This window comes from Pygocentrus nattereri, chromosome 10 (genome assembly GCF_015220715.1).
Source record: "Pygocentrus nattereri isolate fPygNat1 chromosome 10, fPygNat1.pri, whole genome shotgun sequence".
Classification (NCBI taxonomy): Eukaryota; Metazoa; Chordata; class Actinopteri; order Characiformes; family Serrasalmidae; genus Pygocentrus; species Pygocentrus nattereri.
This window is the reverse complement of record NC_051220.1, coordinates 44222719-44247718: the sequence shown is the minus strand read 5'-3', so window position 1 is coordinate 44247718 and position 25000 is coordinate 44222719. Positions and strand designations below refer to the sequence as shown.

Here is a 25000-nt window from a genome sequence, read left to right as displayed (position 1 = left end):
CACACACTCCCACGCAGCCAGCACACACACTCCCACGCAGCCAGCACACACACTCCCACGCAGCCAGCACACACACTCCCACGCAGCCAGCACACACACTCCCACGCAGCCAGCACACACACTCCCACGCAGCCAGCACACACACTCCCACGCAGCCAGCCAGCACACACACTCCCACGCAGCCAGCCAGCACACACACTCCCACACAGCCAGCCAGCACACACACTCCCACACAGCCAGCACACACACTCCCACACAGCCAGCCAGCACACACACTCCCACACAGCCAGCCAGCACACACACTCCCACACAGCCAGCACACACACTCCCACACAGCCAGCACACACACTCCCACACAGCCAGCCAGCACACACTCCCACACAGCCAGCACACACACTCCCACACAGCCAGCACACACACTCCCACACAGCCAGCCAGCACACACTCCCACACAGCCAGCACACACACTCCCACACAGCCAGCACACACACTCCCATACAGCCAGCCAGCACACACACTCCCACACAGCCAGCACACACACTCCCACACAGCCAGCACACACACTCCCACACAGCCAGCCAGCACACACACTCCCACACAGCCAGCACACACACTCCCACACAGCCAGCACACACACTCCCACACAGCCAGCCAGCACACACACTCCCACACAGCCAGCACACACACTCCCACACAGCCAGCCAGCACACACTCCCACACAGCCAGCACACACACTCCCACACAGCCAGCACACACACTCCCACACAGCCAGCACACACACTCCCATACAGCCAGCCAGCACACACACTCCCACACAGCCAGCACACACACTCCCACACAGCCAGCACACACACTCCCACACAGCCAGCCAGCACACACTCCCACACAGCCAGCACACACACTCCCACACAGCCAGCACACACACTCCCATACAGCCAGCCAGCACACACACTCCCACACAGCCAGCACACACACTCCCACACAGCCAGCACACACACTCCCACACAGCCAGCACACACACTCCCACACAGCCAGCCAGCACACACTCCCACACAGCCAGCACACACACTCCCACACAGCCAGCACACACACTCCCACACAGCCAGCACACACACTCCCACACAGCCAGCCAGCACACACACTCCCACACAGCCAGCACACACACTCCCACACAGCCAGCCAGCACACACTCCCACACAGCCAGCCAGCACACACACTCCCACACAGCCAGCACACACACTCCCACACAGCCAGCACACACACTCCCACACAGCCAGCACACACACTCCCATACAGCCAGCCAGCACACACACTCCCACACAGCCAGCACACACACTCCCACACAGCCAGCACACACACTCCCACACAGCCAGCCAGCACACACTCCCACACAGCCAGCACACACACTCCCACACAGCCAGCACACACACTCCCATACAGCCAGCCAGCACACACACTCCCACACAGCCAGCACACACACTCCCACACAGCCAGCACACACACTCCCACACAGCCAGCCAGCACACACACTCCCACACAGCCAGCACACACACTCCCACACAGCCAGCACACACACTCCCACACAGCCAGCCAGCACACACACTCCCACACAGCCAGCACACACACTCCCACACAGCCAGCCAGCACACACTCCCACACAGCCAGCACACACACTCCCACACAGCCAGCACACACACTCCCACACAGCCAGCACACACACTCCCATACAGCCAGCCAGCACACACACTCCCACACAGCCAGCACACACACTCCCACACAGCCAGCACACACACACTCCCACACAGCCAGCCAGCACACACACTCCCACACAGCCAGCACACACACTCCCACGCAGCCAGCACACACACACTCCCACACAGCCAGCACACACACTCCCACACAGCCAGCACACACACTCCCATACAGCCAGCCAGCACACACACTCCCACACAGCCAGCACACACACTCCCACACAGCCAGCCAGCACACACACTCCCACACAGCCAGCACACACACTCCCACACAGCCAGCACACACACTCCCACACAGCCAGCCAGCACACACACTCCCACACAGCCAGCACACACACACTCCCACACAGCCAGCACACACACTCCCACACAGCCAGCCAGCACACACACTCCCACACAGCCAGCACACACACACTCCCACACAGCCAGCACACACACTCCCACACAGCCAGCACACACACTCCCACACAGCCAGCACACACACACTCCCACACAGCCAACACACACACTCCCACACAGCCAGCCAGCACACACACTCCCACACAGCCAGCACACACACACTCCCACACAGCCAGCACACACACTCCCACACAGCCAGCACACACACTCCCACACAGCCAGCACACACACTCCCACACAGCCAGCCAGCACACACACTCCCACACAGCCAGCACACACACTCCCACACAGCCAGCACACACACTCCCACGCAGCCAGCACACACACTCCCACGCAGCCAGCCCACACACTCCCACGCAGCCAGCCAGCACACACACTCCCACACAGCCAGCCAGCACACACACTCCCACACAGCCAGCCAGCACACACACTCCCACACAGCCAGCACACACACTCCCACACAGCCAGCACACACACTCCCACACAGCCAGCCAGCACACACACTCCCACACAGCCAGCACACACACACTCCCACACAGCCAGCACACACACTCCCATACAGCCAGCACACACACTCCCACACAGCCAGCCAGCACACACACTCCCACACAGCCAGCACACACACTCCCACACAGCCAGCACACACACTCCCACACAGCCAGCACACACACTCCCACGCAGCCAGCACACACACTCCCACACAGCCAGCACACACACTCCCACACAGCCAGCCAGCACACACACTCCCACACAGCCAGCACACACACTCCCACACAGCCAGCACACACACTCCCACACAGCCAGCCAGCACACACACTCCCACACAGCCAGCACACACACTCCCACACAGCCAGTATAGCACAACAAAAAATCCTGAAAAAGCCCAACAGAAAACTGTCCAATCAGGATGGTTCTCTCTGTGGTAGTTGCTCTCCCATTGGTTAGGACTTCAGGAGCTGGTCTGGAGGCCTCACACGTTAGATTACCACTCTAGTCCTTCTGGAGGTTCTTGATACATCGCTGAGTGTGAATATGCGTCGTAGTCTATGCGGGTTCTGCTTAGTTGTTAGGAATGTTAAACAGCGGACTCTTCACTGTAAGACTGTTCCTGACACACGAGATCAGATCTCTGATAACGTCTCATCCAAGATGAGCAATAAAATATACATATACAAATAAAACATACAGTCAGAACAAAACCCTGCAAAACGGCGACTTCACCGGAGAAGGAAGAACATCACCGTCTAATGGAAATTAATATTAAAATACTTTACCCAAGTAATTCTGGCCGACGCCCGGACTCAGATATTTCTGAAACGCTGTTTTGGGACACGCCCGTTATAAAAAGCGCTGCACTCTAACTTCTTTACGGCCCAAACTGAAGTCCTGCCTCACTGTATGCACACAGCCTGCGGGTGATAATTAGTGCCAGGTAGGTCAGTGTAGGTCAGTGTTAGGGTTAGTGGGGACCCACAGCACCACACAGTACCCCGAATCCCGGCTGACGAGCTGCGGGAACAGTTTACACTTTAGAGCTCGGGGTTTCCAGCAGCACGGTTAACAAACAGAGGGGTAATGAGAGCTGCAGGAGAGTTTACTGGGCTATCTGAAGCCTCCAGCACCCCCACCTCCCACCAGTCCCTGCTCATTACAGGACGAGTGTGATCGGAGTGCTGTCAGACTGTCCGAGTCCGGCGCTAACAGCATAACTCCACTAACAAGAGCAGAAGGCCTGTTTCCTACAATTACTGCGTGTGCGTGTGTGTGTGTGTTTGTGTGTGTGTGTGAGAGAGTGTGTGTGTGTGTGTGTGTGTGTGTGTGTGTGTGTGTGTGTGTGTGTGTGTGTGTGTGTGTGTGTGTGCCTGCGCTGCTCTACTGTACAGCGTCCTTCACTGTTCACTACAGTGATGCTTCAGGTTGGTTTCAGTTCAACTGGCTGCGTCTCATTCAACATAAATATGTATTAGCTTTAGCAATAATACCTTAGGGCATAACATCCCATCATACCCACATATACACACACTGTATCTCACTAAAGTGAGCGCCCCCCTCACGTTCCTGCAGATATTCTATCTTCTGATGGGACGTCACTGTAGAACTGAAACTCTGATATAAGTTAAAGTGGTCAGTGTGCAGCTTGTACAGCAGAGCAGATTCACTGTCCTCTGAAAAGAACAACACACAGACATTAATGTCTAAACAGCTGGCAGCACAAGCCACTACACCTCACAGTGGACGTGTCCAGATTGGGCTCAGAGGGTCAATATTTAGTGTGGCCACCATTATTATCTAGCACTGCCGGAACCCTCTTGGGCATGGAATTCACCAGAGCTGCACAGGCTGCTGCTGGAATCCTCTTCCACTCCTCCATGATGACGTCACGGAGCTGGTGGATGTTAGACACCTTGCGTTCCTCCTTCTTCTTCCGCTTGAGGAAGCCCCACAGGTGCTCAGTTGAGTTTAGGTCTGGAGACGTCCTTAGCCAGTCCATCACCTTCACGTTCAGCAAGGCAGTGGTCATCTTGGAGGTGTGTTTGGGGTCATTATCGAATTGGAAAACTGCCATGCGGCTCAGTTTCCGAAGGTCGTGCTCTGCTTCAGAAGGTCACAGGACATGGTGGAATTCATGTTTCCCTCAGTGAACCGCAGCTCCCCAGTGCCGGCAGCACTCATGCAGCTCCAGATCATGATGCTACCACCACCATGCTTGGCTGTAGGCAAGAGACGTTTGTCTTGGTGCTCCTCACCAGGGCACCACCACACATGCTGGACACCATCTGAGCCAAACAAGTTAATCTTGGACGTGGTTCCAGTAATCCATGTTCTTGGACTGCTTGTCTTCAGCAAACCCTTTCTGGGCTTTCTTAGCGTCAGCTTCAGAAGAGGCTTCCTTCTAGGACGACGGCCATGCATTGTTGATGCATTGTGCGCCGTATGATCTGAGCACTGACAGGCTGACCACCCACTTCTTCACCCTCTGCAGCCAATCTCTGGACGTGACACTGAACACGTGGACTTAACTTCTTTGGTTGACCCTGGTGAGGCCTGTTTGGAGTGGAACCTGTCCTGGAAAACCGCTGTATGACCTTGGCCACCGTGCTGTAGCTCAGTTTCAGGGTGTTAAGTCTTCTTATAGCCTGGGCGTCTTTGTGGAGAGCAGCAGTTCTATTCCTCACATCCTCAGAGATTCTTTACCATGAGGTGCCGTGTTGAATATCCAGTGGTCAGTGTGAGTGAATCGTACCCAAAACACCAAATTTACCAGCCCTGCTCCCCGTTCACACCTGGAACCCTGTAACTCTAACGAGTCACACGACACCAGGGAGGGACGACGACACGACTGGGCACAATCTGGACACGTCCACTGTGAGGTGGACTCACTTGTGCTGCCAGCTGTTTAGACATTAATGTCTGTGTGTTGTTCTTTTCAGAGGACAGTGAATCTGCTCTGCTGTACAAGCTGCACACTGACCACTTTAACTTATATCAGAGCTTCAGTTCTACAGTGACGTCCCATCAGAAGATAGAATATCTGCAGGAACGTGAGGGGGGCACTCACTTTAGTGAGATACTGTGTGTAATAATAGTGTGTTGAAGAAATGTGTGTGTAGTTAATTCCAGGTTAATGTGTTCTTGTGTTTATTCTGATAAAGACCCTATTATGAAGGTGGGGATAACCACATGTGATATATGTATATGTAATACACACACACACACACACACACACACACACACACACACACACACATATACACATAATGTATATCTATGTAAATGTTCTCAGAAAAACTGTTGCTAAGTATGACAGTGTGTTGGTTTAAGCAATTCCTGTCCTCTCCTACAGGAAGTCCAGTGTTATCATCCAGAATCCACTCTAATCTAATCACTACACTTCTGTCAACTAAATCAGGTGCTGCTGATGAAATTCCATAAATCCATGCGAAGCCTGGAGGACAAATCTGAAACCAAACTTTGTTCTTCAAACTAGCTCACAAAACTGGTTTGAAAGCAAAACATTCTCGTTGTTTTACAGTAGAACTGTTTGTTTATATTTAGTTGTATTTATTAAACACACTTTAGTTAAATAGTTTAGCATCCTGTGCTGAGCCGTCTCAGGACGGTCTACGCAGCACGCCGAGTGTCTGTGTTTATATATATTGTAATGTGTTATTCTGACACCGCTGAAGCACAAAATGTGTTCATGTTTATTTTATGTTATGTGTTCTGCAGTGTTGATTCAGAGGCGTTGTCTGCTAAGGACTCTTATTCTGAAGGCAGTGTAACTCAGCCTGGGGGAAAATATCCGATTAGGAAAATATCCGTTAGAACAGGAAGAACTTAGTCGGACTGGGCTGCAGATATGAGGAGTGCAGATGCAGCCACCCTCCTTTGCACATACTATATAGATACAGTGGGGTAAATAAGTATTCAGTCAGCTGCAGATTGTGCAAGTTCTCCTACTCAGAAAGACGAGAGACGTCTGTAATTTTCATCATAGCTACACTTCAACTAAGAGAGACAATATGAGGAAAAAAAATCCAGGAAATCACATTGGAGGATTTTTAAAGAATTTATTTGTAAATTATGGTGGAAAATAAATATTTGGTCGCCCACAAACAAGCAGGATTTCTGTCTCTCACAGACCTGTAACTCCTTCTTTAAGAAGCTCCTCTGTCCTCCACTCGTTACCTGTATTAATGGCACCTGTTTGACCTCGTTATCTGTATAAAAGACACCTGTCCACAGCCTCAAACAGTCAGACTCCAAACTCCACTATGGTGCAGACCAAAGAGCTGTCGAAGGACACCAGGGAGAAAGTTGTAGCCCTGCACCAGGCTGGGAAGAGTGACCCTACAATAGGCAAGCAGGTTGGTGGGAATAAATCAACTGTGGGAGCAATAATCAGAAAATGGAAGACCTTCAAGACCATTGATAATCTCCCTCAATCTGGGGTCCACGCAAGATCTCATCCCATGGGGTCAACATGATCATGAGAACGGTGAGCAGAAATCCCAGAGCTACAGGGAGGGACCTGATGAATGACCTGCAGAGAGCTGGGACCAAAGGAACAAAGGCTACCCTCAGTAACACACGACGCCGAGAGGGACTCAGATCCTGCAGTGCCAGGCGTGCCCCCTGCTTAAGCCAGTACACGTCCAGGCCCGTCTGAAGTTTTCCAGAGAGCATATGGATGATCCAGAAGAGGACTGGGAGAATGTCATGTGGTCAGATGAAACCAAAATAGAACTTTTTGGTAAAAACTCAACTCGCCGTGTTTGGAGGAAGAAGAATGCGGAGTTGCATCCAAACCTACTGTGAAGTGCAAAGCGTGGAATGCAGTGGAGTAAAGCGCCGCCACTGGACTCTAGAGCAGTGGAGACGTGTTCTCTGGAGTGACCAATCACGCTTCTCCGTCTGGGAATCCGATGGACGCGTCTGGGTTTGGCGGTTGCCAGGAGACGGTACTTGTCTGACTGCACTGTGCTGAGTGTAAAGTTTGGTGGAGGGGGGATCATGGTGTGGGGGTGTGTTTCAGGAGTTGGGCTCGGCCCCTTAGTTCCAGTGAAAGGAGCTCTTAAAGCTTCAGCACCAAGAGACTTTGGACAATTTCAAATTTCCAATTGTGGGAACAGTTTGGGGACGGCCCCTTCCTGTTCCAACATGACTGAGCACCAGTGCACAAAGCAGGTCCATAAAGACACGGATGAGCCAGTTTGGTGTGGAAGAACTTGACTGGCCTGCACAGAGTCCTGACCTCAACCCCATAGAACCCCTTTGGGATGAATTAGAGTGGAGACTGTGAGCCAGGCCTTCTCGTCCAACATCAGTGTCTGACCTCACTAATGTGCTTCTGGAAGAACGGTCAGAAATTCCCATAAACACTCCTAACCCTTATGGAAAGCCTTCCCAGAAGAGCTGAAGCTGTTATAGCTGCAAAGGGTGGGCCGACATCATATTAAACCCTATGGAATAAGAAATGGGACGTCACTCAAGTTCATATGCGTGTGAAGCCAGACGAGCGAATACTTATATAGTGTATAAGGACCACAAATGATGGAATAAAATCTCCTTACATCACTGTTAAGACGTTTCTCCTCCTGTGAAGTTGGTGTTTTTGAGATGTCGTTATGTAATTACACCCATGCATGTCCTGTGTGAAGTGGCTGTTAATGTCCTCCAGTCTGAGATGCGCTGTAATCCCTCCTCCAGTGAAATGTTAATCTTCTGCTCATGATGATATGAGACGCTCCACCTTATCGGCACTGGGTTGGAATGTTCACTGTACCTCACGCTCACATCCCGTATTAGAACAGAACTAAAGGGATCTGCAGTCCAGTCAGGTCACATGGTGCACGGTCAGTAATCAGTGCTTCATTAGGTCAGTGCGGCAGGCTGAGTCACTCTGGTCACGTCCACAGTCATTTAGCCCTAAATGGACATTAATTAGCCCGGCTTCACTGCTGGACCTGTGTGCAGCATTAGCCCCTGCTAATTCAATTAGCTTTGGTCTAATCTGGTGATAAACAGCAGGAACTGCAGCTAATGAACTCCACAACCTCGCTGAGCTCAGACGTGGCCTCGCTCTGGGCCTGTGCTCATTACGAGCTTACCAGGCCCCTAACGCCGCTATTCAGATTCCCTTACACGCGTTACAGCGCGCTGCGTGAGCGAAGACGGCGGCGGCTGTTGGGGAGTTTTGGTATTTTTATGAGAAAACGTTCCCAATCATCCCGCGATATTCCTCCGCGGATCAGACCAGAGACCTCTCTACCCATCAGTAAGCTGCACTGCTAGTTACCAGTCGTTTAGAGAGAGACGGTCACTGTAGATACTCAAACTGATATCAGTATCAGGTTGGCATCGTTTCGTCCTCGGGTCAAAGCGTTTGAAGTGGATGATGCTGTTTGGATGATGACGACTGGATGATGTTGATCAGATGATGACTGATTATGACAATTGGAAGATACTCACTGGATAATATCAGATAATGATGATGACTAGATCATGATGACTGGATGATACTGACTGGATTATAATGATTGGATGACGATAATCAGATGATGGTGGTTGGATGAGGCTGATTAGATGATGATGATTGGATGATGATGACTGGATGATGATGATTGGATGATGATGATTGGATGATGATGATTGGATGAGGCTGATTAGATGATGGTGGTTGGAAGAGGCTGATTAGATGATGATTGGATGATGATGATTGGATGATGACTGATTATGATGGTTGGAAGATACCGCAGGATAATAATGATGATCGGACGATGATGATGACAACTGACTCATGACGATTGGATGCTCCTGATTGGATGATGATCGGATACTGGTAGGAGACGGTAACACGCAAAGGCTCAAAAGGGGCTGTTAGTGTTGTTAGCGTTGTTGTTTGTTAGTTGAGGTCATGCGTACGTGCTGCGTGTGTCGTTATGTGTTGGAGTGTGGATCCGGGGTCTGTGTGGGTCTTGTGTGTGTGAGGAGGGGTCACCATCAGGGTGAAGTGTGAGGTTTCCGTGCTCTGTGCTTTCTGCTGTGTTTAATAAGGAACGTGTTCTCGCAGCAGAAGAACTGCCTTTCCTGTGCTCCTGTTTCTGCCGACGCCACAGTGCTGTAATGCTTATAAGCAGATGTTTATACTGCGTGTATGAGGACCGCAGGTATAGATCTCCGCATGAGCTTTAAGGCGGCTGCGCATTTGTTACCTCCTCATTAGGCTGGATGTGCCGTACGGCTCGGAGCTGCAGTCTCCTCCCCAGAAAGACCACCACACAGTTCGGCCGACAGTCATGGTTCAGCAGAGACATGCTAGACACACACACACACACACACACACACACACACGCACACACAGAAGGGTTTACATTAGAACACCAACACACGAGAACACGGTTCTGCTCAGCTGAGCGAGTGTGTTACTGAATCATCACCCACAGAGAACATTAGTGACGAGTTAGTTTACTGTGGTTGTTAGGAGTTGTTGTTTTTGCAGAGCTTATCTAGAACGTCCTTTCTAGTCCTCTTTTCGTCTAGCAGGTCTGAAGTATGTGGTGGTCCAAGAGCCAAACAGACAAAACAGGATACAAATAATGAAGCTCAGACCTCAACATCACTAAGACTGAACTGTGGAGGTGTCCTCTAATTTCTAATGTCCATACAAACATCTGAGAGACCAGCGGCCGGGGCTCACTGGCTGTTCTGAGAGGAGGCTGAATAAGTGGCTGTTACACAGTCCTGTAGTGAACCTCACAGGCGCACCTGCACGGCTCCGACACGGTTCACCTCTGAGGGCCTAATTGGTGAGCGCTTGTGAGAACAGCTCGTTCTCCTGCTCCTCTAATGCTGCAGGAATCTTCTTCAAAGCTCCACCGACAAACGACCTGTGTTTTTCACGCTCTGCTACAACAGCAGCTCAAACGGCCTCTGCAGTGAATCCAGCTCGGTCACTCTGCCTCTCCCCGGGACGGTCCTCATCTTACTGGTAGCGGAACGTTAGCGGTTCTCTTGGAGGTCTAAAGCAAAGCTGGAGTTTACCTCATCACCGTCATCATCCTGACACGCAGAGCCAAAACTTCCTGAACACACAGTTTAAATCCAAACATCAATTTGAGCGTCAATGCCGGCCCCCCGGCTGTGTTTGCCCACTCTAATCCTGCAGTTCAGACTCCGGAGAGGTTCTCAGAGACGCTGCGTTTGGAACCGCAGACGCCCACACGGAACCGTAAACACACACTCTGTGTTCTCGCTGCATTATTCCTGCAGAATCACCTTTACCCCAAATATCCTTAATAATAACACACAGACTCACCATTTACAAACTGTAAACATCGTCTCCTGTAAATCTCCATTAATATTCATCTATTTATTAGAATTCATGGTCAAATTATCTGCCTCAACATCTGATCACCAGTTTAGAAATTAAATTATATTTATTAAAACTACATCAGTATATCATTATTATCATTATTATTATTGTTGTTGTTGTTGTTGTTGCTATAAATACATGATTTATTTATGCATTATTAATATTTTTTGAGATCCACTGCGCACATTATTTTTGGTAGGACTGCAGAACTTCACTCTGGAGGTTCATTTTACAGCTCACAGCTTTAGAACTACTGAAGTACTGTTCATCATTCTAAGCCTTAAAATAATCCCGGATTATAATTTATGAGCTATTAGAAATTCATTTCAGATATTTAAGAAATGTATAAACTGTAAGATGCGTATTAAAGTCTGAGCAAGTCTCCACTAGAATAACCTGCACCGTGTGAAAAGCTCCAGATCATTAAGAGATGAACCCTTAATGAGAAAATGAAGCTGGACTAACGAGCGCACAGGCCCAGGGTTCTCTCGGCTCTGCTGGGCCTGACGACGTCACCTCCTGGAGATCTGAGCTGATCTGCTGTTTGGGTTCTTCTGTACTCGACTGTGCTCGACTATCAGTCGGTTCCTGAAGTCTCTGCTGTTGATATCTCTCCTCCTCTCAGCCTCAACAAGCCTGAACAGAACCTTCAGAGGAGCTTCAGCTCAGCGCGGAACGACTCGTCGCCAGCGACCCCAACGAAATTACAGGGAGGGACGAGAAAACGCTGAGCAAACAGGAGAACACGGCGCGGGACGTTCCGCTCGGACCGCCCAGATCTGCTCTCTGCTTTGGCAACAAGAAACATCAACAAACCACGCAGAACGTGGAGCTGAGAACCAGAGTTTATCAGCTACTCTTAGAGTCTGTAATGAGCTTCAGCGCTGACGTCACATTCACACTCACCTTCACCACGTTCTCCCACCCTGCACGTGTTCCACCACGTTCTACATCTACCATCCTGTACGTGTTCCACCATGTTCTACATCTACCACCCTGCACGTATTCCACCACGTTCTACATCTACCACCCTGCACGTATTCCACCACGTTCTACATCTACCACCCTGCACGTGTTCCACCACGTTCTACATCTACCACCCTGCACGTGTTCCACCACGTTCTACATTTACCATCCTGTACGTGTTCCACCACGTTCTACATCTACCACCCTGCACGTGTTCCACCACGTTCTACATCTACCATCCTGTACGTGTTCCACCACGTTCTACATTTACCATCCTGTACGTGTTCAACCATGTTCTACATCTACCACCCTGCACGTGTTCCACCACGTTCTACATTTACCATCCTGTACGTGTTCCACCACATTCTACATCTACAATCCTGTACGTGTTCCACCACGTTCTGATGCTCTTGGAGAGGTTCTCCCTTTTAGTCTAGGTTCTTCTTGGTTTTAACACTTTAAAACTTCACATAATGTAAATGAGTAAACTGGTAAAGAACATTTATGTTAAGTTATGTAAAGATTCTTTATCGTCTCACACATCTCATTTCTAAACATGGTTCTCTAGGGAACTAAATCGGTTCTTTTATGGCATTGCTTAGAGAACGCTCTGTGGCACCTCACTGTAAGAGTGTAGAAAGTGCTACTGAAGTAAAACTGAACTGAATTATTTACAAACCAAAGCCTTAATTATTTCTGCAGAAGCTGTGACCAGAAATCTCCTCCAGACACTTCCACACACCTGAGGACACCTGAGCACACCTGAGGACACCTGAGGACACCTGAGCACACCTGAGCACACCTGAGCACACCTGACCACACCTGAGGACACCTGAGCACACCTGAGGACACCTGACCACACCTCAGGACACCTGAGGACACCTGAGCACACCTGAGCACACCTGAGGACACCTGAGGACACCTGACCACACCTGAGCACACCTGAGGACACCTGACCACACCTGAGGACACCTGAGCACACCTGAGGACACCTGACCACACCTCAGGACACCTGAGGACACCTGAGCACACCTGAGCACACCTGAGCACACCTGAGGACACCTGAGGACACCTGAGCACACCTGAGCACACCTGAGGACACCTGACCACACCTAAGGACACCCAAATCAGTTTCGTAGTAATAACATTCTGAAATGCAATGCAGATCTGCTGTAAAACCACAGTGTCGACAGCAGAGGCTCCAATTAGCGCTCAGTGTTTCCATCCGCTGCCCTGCTGTGGACACATGGATGACGGCGTTCCTGCTCCGCTGGGCGTCTATAAACATGGATTTCCAGCTCCGGGCCGTTTGCGTCTGATAGCAGTACAATAGCCGGTGCGGCTGCTGGAGCTTCGGCTTTAGCGCCCGTCTCAGACACGCTTGAACCCCAGGAGATGGGCTGAGGAGCCCTGAGCACATGACAGCACAAATCCCCCAGCATGCACCAGGCACGGGCTCAGGGATTAGTCAGATCCGGCCGCGGAGCAGGAGCTAACGTAGGTCAGTACGGTTCAGGAATTACACAGACAGGATTAGCGTCAGACCCGAGGGAGACGGCGCGGCGGCGCTAACAGGGCTCGGCGCTCTCACTGCTGTCAGAGACAGAACGTCTGTTATTGGCGTCCAACATTTCCCCAATAAATACACAACATTCCAGTCGCTCTGCGACTCCTCCGTTCTGGCCAGACTTCCTCAATGCATCAAAATAAAAGTCATCTCAGGCACTTAACCTTAACCTGACCCAATCCTGACCTTAACCTGACCCAATCCTGACCTTAACCTGACCCAATCCTGACCTTAACCTCAACCCCAACCCAAAGCCTAAACCTCACACCGACCCTCACTGAGGCTCTGTTAATAAACTGAAATGTTACAGATGATCTACTGGAACCAAATAAAGCCCAACGTCCAACAATGTCAGCTGGGGTTTAAACTCATTTATATAAAATTACAGATAAAACAATTTGACATATTTATAAATATACTATTTATAACTTTATACTATTTATAAAACTATTTTGTTCTATACAGAATCACAAAAAATCTCCATAAATCTGCAGAATCTATAAATCACAACAACCTGTCTGTGCCTGTAAAATCTAAAGCTAAACTAAAGAAGATTAACCGCTAAAACCGACACAAGACTACAGTTCTAAATACATAGATAAACAAACAGATCTACAGATAAAAAATACAGTTTCACTCAAAGATTCTTCAAGGGTTCTTCAGTAAAGAGAATGGTTCTATATAGAACCATTGCTGATCTTCTCCTCGTAGTGTTTCTGGAGACGAATCTAAAGCGTCCGCATATCTGTCCATGTGTCTGTGGTCAATCTGGTCAGTGTTGTTGGAGTTTGTCCTCGTGAGCCAATCAGCTCAGGTGGTGCAGGTGTAAGTGAGGTTTCACAGGTTTGTTAACCACTACGTGCATCAACCTATGAGATACGCCTGTGTCAGCTGCACTCACCTGGGGTAGAGCCCCACACCGACATCCTGCAGCTCACCATTACTGATACTGAAGCAGTTACAGGTGACCTGGAACACAGAACACAAACAAAACAGGACCTTAAAGCACAAGGTAAAGTACACTACAGACACGATTCTTTATCAGGTCAAACTTCCTTTTTATTTATACTTGCTTTAAGTTTAACTTTGCTGAGATGGGAGCAGAAACCTGAGTATCTGAAGAAAAGAGGATGCGTTGAGTGTCATCAGTGTAGCTGTGGACGGGAAGGCTATATAAGGATACACTGCCAGGAAACTAGTTATGGAGGGAAAAGAAAGTGGAGCTAGTACTGAGCCCTGAGGGACACCACTAAGATTTTGCATCGTTTCTTGGCAGATGTGAACGCCCTTCCAGGCAGCCACAGAGCCAGCGATTCCAAAGCTGCGTTCAGTCTGCCGGCGAATCGGATCTGTTCCTCAAACCAGAGCTTTTAAGGCGCCTGTCTGCTTTTTTGCAAGTGATTAGATCTGATTTGTGTGCCCAGACATCACCAGCCTTTCTGCATGGGTTCCCATGGTAACGACATAGGCATCAGTAACTATACTATCTTGCCAAAAGTATTTAGTCGTCTGCCTTCACACGCATATGAATTTGAGTGACATCTCACGCGCTTTACACCACTGCATTCCATGCTTTGCATTGCGCTTGGTGATGTAAGGCTTGGATGCAGCTGCTCGGCCATGGAAACCCATTCCATGAAGCTCTCTACGCTGTTCTTGAGCTGATCTGAAGGCCACATGAAGTTTGGAGGTCTGTAGTGATTGACTCTGCAGAAAGTCGTGACCTCTGTGCACTATGCCCCTCAGCATCCGCTGACCGCTCTGTCATGTTACGTGGCCGACCACTTCGTGGCTGAGTTGCTGTCGTTCCCAATCGCTTCCACTTTGTTATAATCCCACTGACAGTGGACTGTGGAATATTTAGTAGTGAGGAAATTTCACGACTGGACTTGCTGCACAGGTGGCGTCCGATCACGGTACCACGCTGGAATTCACTGAGCTCCTGAGAGCGACCCATTCTTTCACTAATGTCTGTAGAAGCAGTCTGCAGGCCGAGGGGCTCGGCTTTACACACCTGTGGCCATGGAAGTGACTGGAACAGCTGGATTCAGTGATCTGGATGGGTGAGGGAATACTTTTGGAAATATAGTGTATGTAGCTATGCTGGTGACACGGATTTCAAACACGGATCCAGGAGAGATGGAGAATCTTTGGAGCTCTTCTTGAATCTCAGCACTTCATCACTCTGGATTTCACATTGCTGCTGTTTGTTGCGTTGAAAATGACGCAAAAGACACTTTGAAATCCGATCTGAGCGTCTAGAGCGTCTGAGTCACATTTCAAACCACCTCCAAATGTGGTTTGGATCTGATCTGGAAACGTCAGCAATCAGATTTGGGCTGACAGCCTGAACCAGGCCCTAGACTGCTGATGGCAGACAGGAGGACATTACGGCTCACTCCAGGGCTTCACGGCCAAATTCATTAAAGCATCCTAAAGCAACAGTTTGGCCAAAGACCTAATTTAATCAGTCGCCCTCACACTTACCCCCAACACAGTCCACGAGCCAAGACATGCTCTGCTTCTCTAGTTTCAGCACTGGAGCCACAAAGCTAATGTAGCTAACAGGACTATACCCCGCCGATTAGCATCATGCCTAAATCATCACATGCTCATCTCAAACCATGTGGTGCTCAGTTTCTCTGATGGTCTTGATGATGTTGTTTCTGACACTGTATGAGTCTCTGTTGTCTCTCAACACTGACGAGGCTTTTTTCTTAATTTAAAGGCGTTAAAAGCTAAAGAGAGCTGAGTGACCAGAACATCCAGGAGATCCAGCCTGCAAACAGAACCTGAACACAAAGCAGCCAAACACCAAACACACGGTCGGAAAAAGAGCCTCATCATCTCAGTAACCATCAGGAGCCGGGCAGGGAAACGCTGCTGTCCTGCTGATGTACAGAACAGAGCGGTCAGCCTCCAGGGAACACACAGATCTGCACTGTTTTCCATAAACACATCACTCAGGGGGTCTCACAGCTCCCAGGGGTCTCCAGCACATACACACAGACAGATACAGTGACAGCCACAACAGTGTGAGCTGCTCACAGCGTATAGGATGGACAGATTCATCTGAAGTTACATCAGCAAATAATCATTAAATGTACGGTCAGTCATGAATCAGTGATCCGTTCTAACTGTAAAGTCAAGAACACGTATTTGTGAGCCTGTGCGTGAGTTCGTCTCAGCCTGCGTGAGAGAAATGCTCGATATTTCCCTCCCCTGAGTCACGTCCCTGAACGCACTGCCCTCTGATCCTCCTCGACAGTGTTTCACCGAAAAATCTGCTACACTACAGACGTTTAACCCAACGTCACTGTAAAAATGACCGACGTCAACTCGGGAACCATCAAACACATCATGTCATTGCTGTCCAAAAACCACGTACCTCCAAAACAGCAGCCGTACAGCAGCGCGTAAAACAGTCCTCGCTTTTAATGAAGGTCAGTGGAACCACGTTTTATTCCATCTGATCCTGCAGCTTTTCTATTGGGCCAATCGTCATGAAGTTTTTAGGTTAGTCCTGTTATGGGCTCAGGATTCCTGTCCAGTGCAGGACGAGTCTTATTTTTAATCTACAGCACTGAGAGAAAGTTTCAGGCGTCTGAGCGAATGTTTAAACAGCTTCCCTCAGCAGTGAGTTTATCACTATATACATCAGAATAAAGTCACATTCAAGGAAAAATATGGACCCGGAAAATTCTTCTTACTTTTTATAGTTTTTCTGTTTATTGGAATTATGAATACGACTTTATTCTAATGTATATTGTGATAAACTCACTGCTGAGGTCAGCTGTTTAAACATTCGCTCAGACGCCTGAAACTTTCACACAGCGCTGTAGATTAAAAACAAGACACATAGTCCTGCACCTGCTTCCGGGCTGTGGACAGGGCTGCCCACCGCTCCGGGCAAGTGCGCTCACTGCCCCCTAGTGTGTGTGTTCACTAGTGTGTACGTGGTGTTTCACTGCACTAATAAAGGGTCACTTAACTATAATAATCCAGATCATATGAAGCTTTGAAGCAGAACAAACGACTCGACTGTGGACTAAACCTGTCGAGTGGTTGTCCTTCCTCCCGCTCTGAGTTTGCTTGGTGATGCTCAGACTGGGATGTTCTGCGCAGCTGCTCTGTGACCCTGTTGTATAATCAACCTGAGACAGAACTGCATTTTTCAGGTTTCCTCTCCTCAGACCGGCTCCCAGAGGCTCCTGAAAGCTCCCGGAGGCTCCCAAAAGCCCCCGGAGGCTCCCGGAGGTTCCCAAAAGCTCCCGGAGGTTCCTGGAGTTTCCCAGAGGCAGCCGAACATAAACCTCTTAGATGAAGCTGATATTTTTTGGGTGTTTTTAATGTTTAGTGATTACTCAATCAGGTTAACTTCAATTCCTTATCTTCATGTGACTCTGGAACGTTCTGGGACAGCATGCGGTCACTGCAGCCGAGTGAAGATGAAAGCATAGCAGGAACAGCGACCGCACAAACATAAAGCTGTGAAGAGAATACTCCGCCCTCGCTAACAGGCTAACAGGCTAACGCTCCAATAATGAAAGACAGACTTTCAGTTCAAGCCTTTAAGGAAGGAGTTAAAACTGAGACACAGAGTAAAGACGTCACTCGCACCTGTTACCAGGTTTAAACGTCTGCATACGGCGTAGAGCTAACCCAGCTAGCGTAGCGCTAACAGTCAGTGCTACTGCCATGAATTAGCGTCATCAGTGCTGGTTTACTGGACGCAATTAACAGTTTCTATTTTCTGGGTTTGACTCTCTAAAGAAAATGAAAAGCTGAGATGTGAGGACTTCATTACAGAAGTAAGATTCAGTACAAACACCAGGAACCAAGAATTCCAGACTCTGGAATGTTTCATGTTGTTTGTTAGTGTAGTGGGTAACACCTCTACCTTCTATGCTGTAGACTGGGGTTCAATCCCCACCTGGGTAACCACTCTACACTACACCAATAAGGGTCCTTGGGCAAGACTCCCAACACCACCTTGGCCTTCCTGTGTAAACTGATCAGACTGTAAGTCGCTCTGGATAAGAGCCTCAGCCGAATGCCGTAAATGTAAATGTTTCTGTCCCGTTAGGCTAAAGGCGCTCAAACACCGCAGGGCCGAAATATCAGCAAGCAAGCGAAGTTTATTTATACAGCAGCTTCCGTCACAAAGCAGCTTTACAGAACAATCAGCATCACAGACAGAAAATCCGGGTCCGAGCCCCCGTGAGCGTCGCCAGTGGCAACAGTGGCGAGGGAAAACTCCCTAAGGGCAGGAGGAAGGAACCTCGAGAGGAACCAAGACTCAGAAGGGGAACCCGCCCTCCTCTGGAACGCACCGGACAGCAAAATTATTCCTAAATGTGTCAAAATATTAAGCTCTAAAATATCAGGAACACAGCCAGGCAGAGCAGCTGATCGAACTCATGACGCGATTCGCTCAGTTAAATCTCGTTCTTCTCTCACTGTTAATGTAAATGTGTCGTACATTAATATGAGATTAATATAATCACCTCAGTCAGTCCATCACAAATATCCACAGCCTGTAGAGCAGCTGGTGTTTCCTTACACAGTAAACTGGGAATTTCATCACACAGTGGATTTGACAAATGAAGGAAGGGCAGATTTGGAGAGCGGCTCTCGATGACAGATGAGCCCCCGTATCAGTCTGTGTTCTGAAGGCCTGTGTGAAGCACCTGGGCAGGTAATTAATGGCTGATAGGTGTGGAGCTGCAGCACTTACTGAGGCGCCACTGCTGAGGCTTTAATGTGGGGCGACTCAGACGTTTGGGGGGGGGCTCTGCGGGGAGACAGGTTGAAGTGTGCATGTCTGAAGGCTGTAGATATACCCCCCACACACTACCCCCCTCGGGAACACAGCGAACCACACCCACCCTCACCCTCAGGGCAGCACACTTAACCCCAAACCATCAGACCAGACTGAGGAAAACATCTACTGTGTCAGTCTTTATAACCCCTCACAGAGCTTATAGGGCATCTGACACACCAGGAGCTGCATTCTTTACGTCTGATAGGTTTATTAGGTCATATTTTTACTGCAATCGGTTATTCGTAATATCAACGGTTAATAGTGTAATATTGTTTACAGTAACTGCTCTGAACATGACAGCTTTTACAGTGTATTTTACAGCATGTCTGCTCCTGCATATGTACAGATATTCCCCCTCGTCTCGAGCTCCTCCACAGCTCTTTATCGTTCTCTGTTCTATCCATTGTTATTATATTTGTCTCGTAGTTTAATCCTTGTTATCAGTTTGTGTTTGTCTGGCCTGTTCAGTGTGATAATAACCGGGCCCCGATGATGACGGCCGCGGGAGCCGGCAGGAGGCAGGGCCCGAACATCCAGCGGCGACCAACCTCAGCCAGGACAGCAGTGAGAGCTCGGGTGGCGGAGCTCGGCCGGAGGACCTCGGGGCTCGGGCTCCTCGTCATCGTGCCTCTCGTTGCTGGCAGTGTCTTTGTCCTCCACCTCCCGTTGTCACTCGGGTCACTCAGTGGAGCTCGGGCTTTGCGCTCCACCCTCTACCACACTCACAGCTCTCTCCCTGCTGTCCTGGTCGAGGTTCATCACCGCCGATTCTATATAGAACCATGATTCTGTATAGAACCATGTTCTTTACTAAAGAACCCTTGAAGAACCGTCTTTTTTAAGAGTGAATATTTGACAGTTGTAGATTTTGACAACACGAAGAATCAAAAGTTCCTCAACTCAGCAGCAATAATGGTCTAATTACACCAGCTTTCATTCTTAGGAGAACATCTGAGAACTTAAGTTTCTTCACAGCACGTTCTAATTTTCTAATGAACCTCTCAGTGTTTGTCTTTCGTGAGTTTTTCTTTGGAAGCTTTCAGAAATGTGGCCCCAGGACTCGGGACAGTTTGAGAGCAGCTCCGTAAATCACAGGGAATCTAATTACTGATGCAGACGCCGTTCCTGCACTCGCAAAACACTGGAGGTCTGACGGGAACGCCTGCCGATACGTTACTGACAGATAAAGGAACCTCGTTTAAATTTAGTCTTTTCTGACACACAAAGAGAAAGTCTTCACAGCGGCTGCAGCCTGCTTTACAATTCTAATAGGACAGTAATCCTGCAGGAGACGAAACTTTCTGATCTCTCCAAAACACAATTTGACTGGCTTCTGTTCTCCATCGCGCTAATAAAGTCCCCAAAAACCTGCAGATCAGACATCACAAAAAAACACGCTTCCGTCTGCAGCTATGCAGTCGAGACTGTTAGAGGCGAGTCAGACCTGCACTCAGTCTGAATCAAGACCAAGACCAGATTAAGGCCAAGACAAGATCAAGTTCAAATGATGTCGAGACCAAGATGAGACCAAGACGAGACAAATTGATGTTGAGACCAGGAAAAGACTAAGACTAAAAGACTGAGACTAGACTGAATCCAGACGAGGAGACCCAGATGAGACCGAATCACAATGACGTCTGGCTCTTAAACTGAAGATCAGGTTCAGCTTGTTCAGCGTTTGTCCAGATGAAGCCGAGCGTGTTTTAGTTCAGTCGGTCAGGAAAGCCTCACAGCCCGACTCGTTTGCTGAATTGTGTTCCGTTTGTTTGATTCCAGCTTGTTCAGTCGTTCTGAAAAGCTCAGTTAGGATCAGTGACAGGTTCTGAATGTGATGCAGCGCCGCTGCAGTGACCCTCTCCTCTTCAGAGTCTGATCAAACATCGGATCCTGAAAGTCCGGTCAGCGTCTCTCCACACGCTAAAGCACTGACCACACTCTTCCTCCTCTAGTAGCCGCTGTGCGCTGTGTGAAGGGGTGGAGCTCACCGGTAGGCGGGCAGTAAAACGTGTGTTACGAGATGATGTCATCCTGTAACAAAGGAAAAGGGCTGGAATTCCAACCAGACGTTTCAGGCAGCTGAGAAGAACGTGGGTTCTGTGGGAGGGAGGTTCTCCCTCTGGAGGGAACGCTGAGATTTACATGCACACTGAAGAAGGAGAGCATCCTTTAATACCCCGCTCCCTCTCGCTGTCCTGCACAGCATCACGCTAAAGCTGCTCATTAATCACAGCCCAATTACTCTGCAGAGAACCCAGAGAGAGAACGGCGCTGTTTATCCGGCGCTTTTGGACAGGAAACCTGCGCATATGGTCAGTCAGAGATGAATCTGCTTCTGTGGCGTCACTTGAGAAAAGCTCTCTGCTGATTTCCATCACCTGAGCTCGGTAACCTGAGGTGGCAGTCTGAGCTCTCACTAACACTCGCTGTCTATCTATCAGCCTGTCTATCAGCCTGTCTGTCTGTCTGTCTGTCTATCTAGCTCTCTGTCTATCTATCTCTCTGTCTATCTATCAGCCTGTCTGTCTGTCTGTCTGTCTATCTATCAGCCTGTCTATCAGCCTGTCTGTCTGTCTATCTATCTCTCTGTCTATCTATCTCTCAGCCTGTCTGTCTGTCTGTCTGTCTGTCTGATTCTCAGAAAAGCATGTTCTGGCGTTTCTGTTTATATTTTTTTATAAATCTAACTGAAACACTGTAAGGTAAACAACTGCTTTCATTGCAAGTATCAGAAAATGCAAATCTATGTGATGCTGCCCAATCTGGCAACCCTGAAAACGTCTCTGGACAGGTCAGTGACTCAGCCGCTAGCAGACACTGAGAATTTAGCCAAACTCTGGCTTTGTGTAAGTACAGAAAGAAAAAAACGTCTTCAATGTGTTTTTTAACTTCATTCCTCAGAAAAAAGTTATGAAAAATTGTTTATTATATTTTTAATGATTAATCTTAAAGTAATTACCATCGTCTGAGGGGACTGTGAGAACTCGTTCTCTGAGACCTGCGTTTAAGAACTCTTATGAACTTGGGCGCTCGTCTTCAGAAACGTTCGGGCTTTTCTGAATACAGATCTGATGAATGACCAGCGGCGTCAGAGAGGCTCTTCAGAGGAACGGGCCAGGTTCATATTCCTAACGGCAGTTTGACACGACGCTGAAACTGATAGCAGCTCTCAGTCAGGATCCGCGATTAAACGAGGACACGATCCCCAACACCCAGCCGTCAATCACCACCAGCTCTGAGCTCCAACGCCCGCTCTCAAACTCAGCTCAGCTTCAAACCTAATCAATCAAACCTCAGACACGCACCACAGAGACCACCCAGAGACCCCCACTCATCAAACCAACACGACACAGAATTATTCAGCCCGGCAGCCGTTTGATTACAGGGTCTGAGAGAAAGAGCTCAAACTGAAAGATTCAACACTCAAACACTAAAACCCCCTAAAGCCCCTCTGATACCGCTTCACAACACGGCGGGCCTTATACACGCTTTACAACTAGCTTATTAATGTTCTTATTAATGAGAAACACTTTACAAATCATTTATTAGCAATTAACATCAAAATCAGAGCTATCTAAAAGCTAAAATCTGTTTATTAATGATCTGTTTATTAATTATGATTTATTAATGATCTGTTTATTAATGATCTGTTTATTAGTGATCTGTTTTATTAATGATCTGTTTTATTAATTATGTTTTATTAATGAGCTGTTTATTAATGATCTGTTTATTAATGATCTGTTTATTAATGATCTGTTTATTAGTGATCTGTTTTATTAATGATCTGTTTATTAATGATCTGTTTATTAGTGATCTGTTTTATTAATGATCTGTTTTATTAATGATCTGTTTATTAATGATCTGTTTATTAATGATCTGTTTATTAGTGATCTGTTTTATTAATGATCTGTTTTATTAATTATTATTAATGACTGTGGCCTAATTATAGACCAATTTTAAACCATTCATGAACATTTTATAAGGGTGGTCTTATTTTAAAGGGGTACTGCAGCACTCGTTCTCCTAACCCTCTCCACAAATAACACGATAACAGAAAAATCTAAACCTCCAGCTCCGTCGCTCCTGAGACACGCCAACATTTCACACTGCGGTCATTTAAAGACCCTCAGAGGAAGAGCTCCCTCAGTCCTGCTGGACAGAAGAACCGGACAGCCCTGAACGCAAATGACGTCTGGTTCCTGTAAAAAACAGTGAGCACGACACTTCAAATGACCGTCAGCGGAAATGCTATATCAGCCGTAGCGTTAATAACGACACCGAAACATTAAAACTGCATCACAACTTCATAACTGAGGTGCCGAAACAGCTCAACTACCAATCCGCTATAAACTCATATGACTGTAACGCTGTTTTAATGGCACTATGACTTCTTTACAGCTCCATCATCGTCACCACGACTCCAGCCATAACTCTAATGGCCCACTACGCCCACTTTAGCTTTACTGGAAGTTCTCGACTATAACTTCACTATATATATAAATATATAAAGCTACTATAATGGTGTTATAACTTCACTATAACACTGCTATATCGTCACAGTAACTCTGCTATAACTTCACTACAGCACCGCTATAATGCTTCTATATCACCACAGCAACTGTGCAATAACTCCAGTATAATGCCACCGTAATGCTGTTATAACTGCACTATAATGCTGCTGTAACTCTGCTGTAACCCCACTATGTAACTCCTGTGAAACCTTATCATTTTATGTGAATTCTGCTATGAAGTGTAGAAACAGAACTGAAAGTTCTAAACGTTCAGTTGATACTTTACAAAGTCCTTCCAGAATCTCAGCGAACACCATCCCTCGTGTAGAGCGCCAGGCAGGAGCAGCTCAGGCAGATGAAGGGATCCTTGGCTGTGAAACAGGTGTTGTGTTCGGTTTTGATTTACAGAAAGAAAAACGTCCTTTACATGTTTTTCCAAAACAGACGGGAAGAGGCGAGACGCTCAGACTCGACTGACACCGCACGTAAATGAACTTCATCTGAGCAGCAGATTGAGATGATAACAGTAACTGTGGACGTCTCAGGGTTAATGACCGCGCTGTCCACACGCAGAGTCCACCACACGCAGACGACTGGCTGAGACTTTCACTGCATCGTCCGTCAGCCAGCAGCTTCGTCCTCCTCAACTAAGTATGGAAATGTGAGCATGTGCTGTGTGTAGGTGCGGGTCTACAGGTGCTTCGGTCCCCGACACATTTCTGAATCCATTACTGAAGGAACGTTGTTTTGCAGTGGACAACAACATCGTTCTATTGATGCTCTTCTTTTTCTTATTTTTGCCAGATATTTGTGTTGCTAATTCATCCCAAAGTTTTCGAGATGTCGACACAGCTCCAGCTCCAGCTCCAGCTCCAGCTCCAGCTCCAGCTCCAGCTCCAGCTCCGTGCTCGTGCACGTTTTTTAATCTGACATACAGTTTTCATACAATCACTGATTAAATCACTTATTTTAACCAAAACAATGCATGATGGGCAGAAAGCACCTAGCAACACCTTTGCAACTACCTGGAATACCATAACGACAGCCTTCAAACACCCTTGCTACCATTATGAATACTGCAGCAACAACCTAGCAAACACCTAGCAGCCG

The 25000-nt window shown here is 48.3% G+C and overlaps 1 protein-coding gene across 1 annotated transcript in view; it reads right to left on the bottom strand.

Moving 5' to 3' along the window:
- Positions 1 to 25000, bottom strand: part of smyd3 (SET and MYND domain containing 3) — a 254485-nt gene that overhangs the window by 44882 nt on the left and 184603 nt on the right. The window contains exons 6-7 of the mRNA XM_037541707.1: positions 14460 to 14527; positions 9866 to 9968 (exon numbers count right to left, since the gene is read on the bottom strand). Of these exons, the coding sequence (XP_037397604.1) occupies positions 9866 to 9968; positions 14460 to 14527 (171 nt within the window). The remainder of the gene's footprint in view (positions 1 to 9865; positions 9969 to 14459; positions 14528 to 25000) is intronic.